The 9,715-nt window shown below is 36.8% G+C and overlaps 1 protein-coding gene across 1 annotated transcript; it reads right to left on the reverse strand.

Moving 5' to 3' along the window:
- Nucleotides 1–305: 305 nt before the first annotated feature.
- tm4sf1 (transmembrane 4 L six family member 1) lies at nucleotides 306–7,728 on the reverse strand. Its single transcript, XM_004068042.5, has 4 exons — nucleotides 7,357–7,728; nucleotides 4,325–4,393; nucleotides 3,647–3,789; nucleotides 306–1,286 (listed from the first exon to the last, which is right to left on the reverse strand). The coding sequence occupies exons 1-4, from the start codon at nucleotides 7,534–7,536 to the stop codon at nucleotides 1,088–1,090; spliced, it is 591 nt and encodes a 196-aa protein (XP_004068090.1). The 5' UTR covers nucleotides 7,537–7,728; the 3' UTR covers nucleotides 306–1,087.
- Between the last annotated feature and the right edge of the window lie 1,987 nt (nucleotides 7,729–9,715).

Genomic DNA, 9,715 nt, shown 5'->3' on the forward strand with positions numbered 1-9,715 from the left:
GTGGTCAATCTCAGTATTTGGAAAGATGTTAAAAATAAGTATTTCTAATAGATTCATAGATATCTGGAAAAGTTTCTGGTGATTTTGCTCACAGGCATGAATTACTTAATGCAGTATAAATCAATGGACAATTCTGGAAATTCCAGTGCACAAAATTTTCCAACTTGCCCAACGAGCATTTGCAGCACACAGTTACCAAAGGGCATCTGTTTTTTGACCAACATACAGATTTTTATACAACAAATTAAAAAAGAAGTTGGTTTCAGATTTATGAAGTTCAACATAAAATAAAAAAGGGAATCAAATTATATACAATTCAATTTAATGTTGTAAAGAAAGAAAACACACACTAAACATAAGTCCTTTTATCTTAAAGTAATGCGTTCTCTAAAAACATGAACATGTACAAAGTAGGAACACTAAATGTATATATATATATATTTATATGATGTTGGTTTACAATGAACTATTATCGCAAATAAATCTAAAAAAACATCATTTTACATTTTCTTGTTACATCAACATCAAAAGCACACATTCAAACTTCAAAGATAGGAAACTTCAGTGTTCGCTCAGATATGCAAAAAAGCACACAAAAACTGTAAAATCAATTTTGACAATCCTGAATCTCAAATTCTAACAATCTCATGGAGAATGACCACAAATTCCTTCATTTGTTGCCAAAGTCTGTTTTTGCAACAGACACATGATTTCTTAGGTATACAAACAACGCATATATAAAAATAAGACCCATTTAATGTTTATTACAGTAATAGGAATTTTTTTGCCAAAACTTCAGACGGAATGTACCACCTATTCTATTAAAAAAAAAGTATTGCAAATGATCAAAAACCCCACGTTTCTGTTTTATCATTCCTGTAGAACTTCCCTAAACTGCAGTACAAACTTACATTTGTAGCCTTAGTTTCTTTTTACCCCTGACTGCATGACAGTTTTAATCCTTAAACATGAAAACAACACCATACATCTGATGTTTGTTTAAAAATGGTGCGTGTGAGTTTCAGTGAAAAACCAGTGCTGTTGTGTGTACTCTGGACGTACAAGTGCCGACACATGAGTGACAATTCTAAGCATTTAGGCTGTACTGCTGCTTGTAGCAGCAAGGTCGACAGATGGCGTTGACTAGACCGTTGCCCAACTGTAAGAGACAGATGACGAACTCCAGCACAGCCAGACCCAGTAACACACACAGCAAGGTTATGTTCCATTCCACAATATGAACGGGTTGGTGGCACTTGGACCACGACTCTGGCTCTAGCAGATAGCTGAAACACAAAGTTACAGACATGTTTATGACTTATGACAGAATTATTAGGAAAGAATTTGCCATTATAATTTTAAACAGCTGTATACATTCCTCTCATTTCAGAGAACATTCTTCGACCAGCTCAATCAACTTTCAGGACAGCCAGAGAAGGAAACTGACATTTTAGCAACTTTTAAATATGTTTTTAAGCAACTGAAGATTGCATGAAAGTTAAACTCGTAAATGACTGTGTTGTCTCATAATACTTTAAACACTATTTTCTCAAAGCCTAAATGTGCAAAATCATGGCTAGTTTAAGCAAAACTGTAGCTTTTTCAAGTCTAAACTTGTGTAAGTGTAGCACAGTGTTATCAGGGTTCACATTTTTTGCTTCAAAAATGTCAAAGGTCAAACATTTCAAAAGATAAATGGAAGTTTAGTTAAGCTTTAAGCTTTAGTTTCATGAAAATGTAATGTTGGGAAAACAGCAGACATTTTTGTATTTAGATGCAAACTTAACTGGTATACTTTTAACTAAATACATTTATAGCAGCTTTTAAATAATGTTATGACAAGCTTATCCATTGAAAAACAAAATACTAAAAGAAAGGTTACTCACACAAATTCTAACAGTTGATCTAACTGAATGTATTGTTTTTTGGAAGGAAATGCTAATCATTGAGCTGCACAGTGGTGTAGTGGCTGGCACTCTAGTCTCACAGCATGAAAATCTTGGCTCATTCATGCAAAGACTTTTTTCTGGGCACTCTAGCTTTCTCCTACAAACCAAAAGCATGCTTCATAGGTTGATTGATGACTCTGTTATCCCTAGGTGTGAGTGTGTTTAGTAGTGAGGCCCTGCAAAAGACTGGTAAACTGTTTAGGGGTTTAGGGTTTCTCCCGCCTATACCCAACAATGGCTGGAATAGACCCCAAAAAAGAGAGTTTAGAAAGAAAGAATAAAGTTGATATGATGTCTTTCCTCATGGCTGATCTCTATCTGTGATGCAGGATTTCAGCCATATACTTTCTTTTTTCAGTTATGTTTTAATTTGTCTTTTTTCTAGTTGAGACTTTCTTAACAGGCTTAGGTCTACAGCATCTAAAATGAGATTAAAATCCTGAAGCAATAGATAAGTGTTATATGAAAAATCCTTGTTGTCTGTACACTTTATGCTTTTCTCTGGCAAGATATACATTACCTCTGACAGGTAGAGGGTTTGGCAGTCACCGATTCTGCTATCTTCTTACCTCCACTCATTACGTGTATTTATGTCATTTGTTTGAACTGGTTATCTGTGCAAAGGACACGTGTCCACACCCTTAAGCAGTGAGACTGCAACCTCTCCACCGTGACTAAGACCAAAGAGCTGTCTAAGAACACCAGGGACAGGATTGTATACCCAAACAAGACTGAGATGAACCAAAGTACAATAAACAAGCAGCTTGTAAGACAATAGATTGAGTGTTATAGTACGAGTGAGTTCTGGTACATCGCCTGTCCGTCCTGGGGAGGATCTCTCCTTCACATGGACATCCCTGAGGTTTCTTCTTATTTTTTCCGGAATAGTTTCTTTTAGGAGTTGTTCCTTACTCATAAGGAGGGTCTAAGGGCAGGGATGCCTAGTTTAGCTTAGTCTGTTTAGTTTAGCCAATACCTATTCAATTTTATGACTTCATGTTCATTATGACTTCATGTTCTTATACAATAAGGAAGCCCAGTGAGAAAGCTATTGTTGTAAAATTGGGCTATATAAATAGAATTGAATTGGATTGAATTTATTAATACAAATGAAAGAAATATAAGGTGACTGGCAAGCCAAGTGAGCCATTTCTACCTCATGGGGTAAACACAATCTTGAGAACAGTGAGGAAATAGTCCAGAACTACACAGAGGAAATGATAACTGACCTGAAGAGAGCTGGGATCACAATAACAAAGGTTACTAACATAGGGATAACTTGCAGAATCTGTGACAGTCATATATGTTTTTACCCAAATATCTAAATATATTTAAATACTTTCTTTCTCAAAGCACAGAGTAAAGTCTCTTTAGAACATGATTTTTTTTAATTATCTTGTTAAAATTATAATTAAGACTCATGAAAATACAAAACTATTAAATAAAACAATTAAATAATTAATGAAATACTGGAAAAGAACATCTTAAGTCATTATCGCTATTTTGTGTTGCATTTTATCACTATAATTTCATAAAATATGTTTATGTGACTTTATTTTTGACTAAAGGATAACTCAGAGTACATTTTCGTGTTGTTGTTGTGAACATAAATGAAAATCATAACTTGATAAAGAAGTTTAACTGAAAAAGTTTCAAATTTTGTTAGATTGCTTTATAAACTTTTTAGTGTGCCTCACCTGCCACCTAGCTCTGAAAAGGGGTATCTCCACCCAAGTGAAGTGAAGCAGTAAGGACCCTGCAGCAAGGCAAGCCCCGATATGATGAAGCAATATCCAGAACCCACGAGGCCAATGACAGCTGCGAAAACCGACCCACACATCTGTGGAACAACACAACGGCACACAGCTATTTTTTAACAGAACAAGCACATGTTTGGCTGCTTGTGTAAGGGTATAGTATTGTGGCTCTGTGGCTGTATGAATCAATGCTGGCTGTTCCTCTTATCCTGTTCATGTTGGAGAGATAGAGGCAGCTGCTAGGCACGCACATATCACACACAAGTGCAGCTGTGTCAGTTGCCTGAATAAGTTTCAGTCGGGCTCACATTGTGATGTCTTACTCAACAATGGGACCCTTGTTGAATAATCCTAGCTGTATTAGTACTGTTGTCTAATAAGGAAGAAGAGCTGATTTGGTTCTCTAATTGGCTATTAGTGTTATTGTCCAAATAGTGAACATAAAGTGATGGAAAAAAACTGTGCAATCTGGATCAACATTTCAATAAGATACTCGTGCATCAAAACAGCAGCTAAAACAAGCAGAGAATGAGGGTTTGTGTGTGTAGCAACAGCAAAATGTTCTGGCTGTATACTGTCAAGAATGTGCTTCCGGTGCTTTTTGAACACAGTTCTTACCATTAGGCTCTCATTCCAGCAACAGCTGCATTTCCCCAGAGTGATAAAGACCACAGCTGGAATCAGCATCTGGAATGACAGAAACATTCATTAAGCCTTTGAATAAAAGTTCCATGTTTTTGACATTAGACATTTTTTTATCATTGGGATCTGAAAGAGTCATGTTTACGTATTGTAATTCTGCTTTATTTTTGTCGGTTTTTACTGAAAGATTACTGAAATAATCCAGTAACGTACATCATTGTTTGGATTGTAGAAATAATGTGCTAACAGTGACAATGTTTATTTCTACTGTGTGCACGTTGAATGTTGTACTTTGATGTAAAAAAAAAAACGAAAAACATTTATAAAATGGAAAATTATATCTGGATAAAACTTAAGTGAAGATTTGACTGTCTTTATAGATAAATAGATCTTTAACTTGTAAAGCCACGTTTACACCGCCCTTCGCAACGTGCGTTTACGCGACCACTTTTAATGAAAAGTCTATGGAAACAAGTGTATATGCACATTTCAGGCTTCCGCTTTCATAGCTCTCATGTTCACATGTGAAGTTATCAAATCCAATTTCAGCCCCTAAATACAAAACGCACAATAATTGAATAAGTGTTGAACGTTAAGCCAGTTGAACTTTGATCAATTAGGGACTTGGATTTGGTAGTTGGTAGCATCATTTTCACTTACGGAAATAAGTGATTTTGAACATAAGGAAAGTGTTCAACAAACTTTCTGATCCATAAGCCTAAATAAAATAGCCCATATATCATCTTCTTAATTAAATTTTTTTAAGTTAAGCTCAATGTAAAATCATTTTTGGTTGAAATAAATATTTACTCCAAAGTCATAAAGGCAAACGTTTGTAGATTAAAAGTTTTAAAGGTGACATACAATGACATTTTTTTTTAAAAGAGAATATAACAATACCTAAAACTACACAAGTTTGTCTAGAACAAAATGTGATTTACTAAGGGAATAAAAGAAGAACAATAATCACTATGGCCTCATCCTTTGTTCCCGGTTGTGCGGACAAATCTGTCTTTCCTGTGTTGCATATCTTCGTGTCTCAAAAACAATAAATTACATCCTCCTATAAGGAACAAGTTCCCAAGGTTTTACATGGCCTCACAGAAACATCTGCTCAGATGTTCACATCCGGGATGTCACCCCAAAGCTCAGGCTAAAGGAAAAACTGATGACACAGAAAGAAAAGAAGACAGTGGGAAAAAGGAAGGAAGGAAGCAGAAGAAAGAGGAAGGGTGGCAACTAAAGATAGATTTGTTTCTAAAGGGTCTCAGTTTGCTTTTTGTTTCTTTGGCATTTGGTCATTTCCACACAAAAACGGCCAACGACAAATTAACCTTATGCATTCTGCTCATTATAGAAAGAAACATGAAACGTTTCTGTTCTGAAATAGTACTTTAACCCTTGTGCTATCCTATGACCCCACCCTTACTTTGACGTGTTATTCCTACCATTGAAAAAGGTGGATAAAGGTGGAAAGATTTCATGTAATCCATGGACACAAGTGAAGATCACAAATCATTGAAGAAACAAGGTTCAGAGCACTGTCTAGTGGGTCTAGATGACCCAACTCCCAATGTTAAAGTGCCAAGGATAGCACAAGGGTTAAGCTGACACTCATAATGGAAGCAACAGAGTGTGAATAAAACACAAGTCTATGTTTTTTGCTTTTAAGTTTCGTGTGAATGTCAAAGGACACTTTAAATGATAAGTCCTGGACTTTTTGTAGTTCTTGTGATTTTTTTTCTTCCATAGAGTGATTCCTCTAGAATAGGAAGAGTGTCCTGCCTCTGATACCAAAGCTGTTGTTCAAAACTTCATCTTGACACAAACTTCTAAACCCACCCTGTTGAAATGGAAAAAGCCAATTTAGTGAGTCTTCATGTATTACTGTAATCTAGATCTAGATGACATACAGGCTATCCTGTGCTCCAGCATAGAAATACATAAAAAGAAAAGCTCCTTTCTGCTCAGGAACCACATAAACCCACCCAATCAGCGGCAGGCAGAGCCGACAGATTAACTGTTATTCACACAAAACACTATTGTTCAGAGTTTAAAATCCGTCAGTCTGGTGCTGAAAAGAAAACCACAACAAGCTATTTTTTTATTTTGAAGACATAAAATAACTGATGAGAAGAACAAGTTAAAAAATGACATAAACTAAAAATAATAAATCGATGAGTACAAAAATGTTCGCAAAAAAATGGGGCTGACTGTATTAAACAGCAACAAACTCTACTGAGCAAGCCAAGAAAATCATGTTTCAATCACTGCAAAAAATGTGCACAGCAAGTAAAAAAGTGGAGATTTCCAGAGTCACGTGGCTCAAATCCTTTTCAAAGAAGCTCTTTCTTTTCTTTTTTTCCCCCCCTCTTTTTTTCAGTTTAGTTTCTAGACCCAGGCTGAACATCTCTTAGGTCCCTTTCAGTGACTCTCTTTCTTCACTGTGTTGTGGCTTTTCCCAGACATCATCATCGTCTTTCTTAACCCTTGTGCTATCTTAGATGACCCCACCCTTACCATGACAAAGGTGGATTAAGATGGAAAGATTTCATATAGTCCATGGACACCAGTGAGGTTCACAAATCATTGAAGAAAAAAGGTTCAGCGCACTGTCTAGTGGGGTCTAGATGGCCCAACTCCCAAGGTTAAAGTGCCTAGGATAGCACAAGGGTTAAGGATTACTTTAAGTTATGAGGAGGTTTTCCTAGAAAGGGAAGTCGTGTAACTTGATTAAATGCAAATTCAAGTATTTCCTGGTTTTAAAACAATGTCTATTGAACGATTTCAAGCCAAAGCTTAAAAGTTGACTTTTGATAGGACTCAAATAAAACAATTATCAGGTTAGAAATTTAACCTACTCTTTAGGTTATAAACTATATTTCCCCAGCACATCCAGCTGGAAGTGTTTAGTAAAACCCTAAACATTACAAATCCTAATCTAATCTTTTCTTAAATTTTATTTTCCAGTTAAACCTAAATGTAGTCCCAATTGACATTTTACTTACCAGGAGTCCGCCACCTCCTAGTCCACCAAAGTACCAGATGTATCTTGATAGATGATCCTGCTCTATGTAGGTAGTTTCTCCCATTGGAAACAGCAGCAGCAGGTTGGCCACAATACAGCAGAGGGCAAGTGGCAACAGTGCCAGTCCCAAGGAACGGGCAAAGCCCACTGAACAACACATTTCTCCTTCAAAAACCAAACTACAAGGAGAAGTGGAGAAAGCTGCAGCTGGCTGAGGCGAGAGGGAAAAAGAACGCTCAGAGGGAAGGGTCTTAGCAGCTGGGGAGCCAGAAATTGTTAAAAAAAAAAAAAAAGGAGCGAAGTGGAAGAGGCTTGCTTAGGGTTAGTGTGTAGGAGTGGGACAGACTTCTTCTCTTTGGGGGGTGGGGGTTGGAGCTTTCATGACAGAATGAGCATAAGGAAACTCTCACAGGAAGGAGATTGCCGATTGGCTATGAGTGTTTTTTTTTGTTTTTGTTTCACACACAGCAGGACAAAACAACATTTTAAAGTTCAATTTCCTCTGAATGACTCACTCACAAAAGCTGGTTGACATGTAAAAATGCACAGTCAGTACCAGTGCCCTATGTCTACGTTATGAACACTAATGGTTGATAATCCCCTCTAAACCATCAATCTCAAATTTGATGTTAACCCTCTTTTCAGAAATGTGCTACGATAAAAAAGGATAATTAACAATAATAATTATAATAATATAGTTTAAAGTCCCACTCATCTTTTGATATATTAAAGGCGTTCCCAGTGGTCTTTTAATTATGATTATGTCGATTTTACTTAAGGTATTTAAAGAAAAAGAGAACGTTTCTGCAGAGCAGCAGGAGTTCAATAGAAATTCACCCCTGAGTTGTGGGCGGGACTGTTGTGGGATCTATTTGTCTGCAAATGGATCCATCAGGATGGAGCGGAGCAGGGAACTACAAGATTTTTTAAACTGCATTTTTGCATATGCTCCTGATGCACCACAACTTGAAACAAAAAATACTCAGAAATGCAATTTTAATCTTAATTTTCTTTTTGTATATTCTTCATCATGAGAAAAAATCTACAAGAACATGTTAAAAGCATCAAAAACACATTTTTTTAAATTGTAGTGGGTCTTTAAGAAAATAAATCTGACATATTGTTTAGCAGGCAAAAGAAAAACAGCATGTCGAAACACAAATAAGAAATAAAAGTTACAATAAAGTCTACACATTTTTCCAGACCTAACTAATTTTGAAAAGCACGCACATTTAAACTGGTTTCAGTTAATTTTGCTGAAAGGCATAGGCATCAGCTGCTTGACCACTGTGTTTGACTTGGGATTGACTCTTATGATCCCAGGATATGTTATTGTACCTCATTCTGTCTGCAATGCAGTTGCATAAAGGGCAAACTAAAGCTGCTGAGCAACTTCTACCTAACCTTTATAAAGTGTGCATAGCTTTCAATGCATATGGGCTGGTGGTTCTTTTACAACTTGATCGATCTCTTTTTTGCCATTTTTGCCTTTCCCATTTTTGCTTTCTAGCTTTGCAATTTCTCAGAAATGTTTCCCATTTTGCTTAAACACTATTGTTTTACAGTTTTTCAACCATTTTGTAGGGTGGCCCTGAAGTCGAAATCACATCAACAAATCACTCAAAGCAAAAATGTATTTAAAAAAAAAAAACAATTAAAAGAGCAAAAAAGTATTAAACAAATAAGGGTCCATTATCATAAAACTTCTATAAGTATGTGGACATTAGAAAGTCATTAAAAAAAACCTCAAACATCAAAAATCAAACGTCATCATCCAATCAGCGATGTCCCATGAGTCCAACCTTTTCCGGTTTATTATTGTGTTTCATTTTGAATTCTGGAAATTCTGAATCCCACATACTCCAGGAGGCTTAAAGCAGATCCAGTCCCAACCAGGACTGTAATGACATGGACTGACAAGGCTGTGGAAGAACTCAAAGGCTGCTTAGAGGCCACAGATATGAGCATTTTCAAAGCAGCTTCCCCTAACATTGATGAATACGGGGACACAGTAAGCAGCTACATAGACTGGTGCACCTCCATTTGCATTCCAACTCGGACCGTCCGCATCTTCCCTAACCAAAAACCCTGGTTCAACACAGACATACGCATAAAAATCAACAAACGGCGTGCAGCCTTCAAATCAGGAGACATGCTCACTATGACCTCCAGAAGTCCATCAAGGCTGCCAAAAGAAGCTACAGCCAGAAAATTGAGAGCTGCCACGGGGAAACCAACACAAGAGGCCTGTGGCAGGGGATCAAATCGATCACCAACTACAGGACAAACACCAGTAGATCAGAACATTCCGCCAGACACCCTTAGCTTCTATGCAAGAT

The sequence above is a fragment of the Oryzias latipes genome, chromosome 4 (genome assembly GCF_053564925.1).
Source record: "Oryzias latipes strain Hd-rR chromosome 4, Olatipes_Hd-rR_3.1".
NCBI classification, from domain to species: domain Eukaryota; kingdom Metazoa; phylum Chordata; class Actinopteri; order Beloniformes; family Adrianichthyidae; genus Oryzias; species Oryzias latipes.

Coding starts and splice junctions, on each gene's coding strand:
- tm4sf1 (XM_004068042.5), bottom strand. CDS start 7,536: ATGTGTTGTTCAGTGGGCTTTGCCCGTTCCTTGGGACTGGCACTGTTG. Junction 4,394..7,356: donor TAGGAGGTGGCGGACTCCTG/GTAAGTAAAATG, acceptor CTGTCATTCCAG/ATGCTGATTCCAGCTGTGGT. Junction 1,287..3,646: donor TTTTCAGAGCTAGGTGGCAG/GTGAGGCACACT, acceptor TTTGTGTTTCAG/CTATCTGCTAGAGCCAGAGT.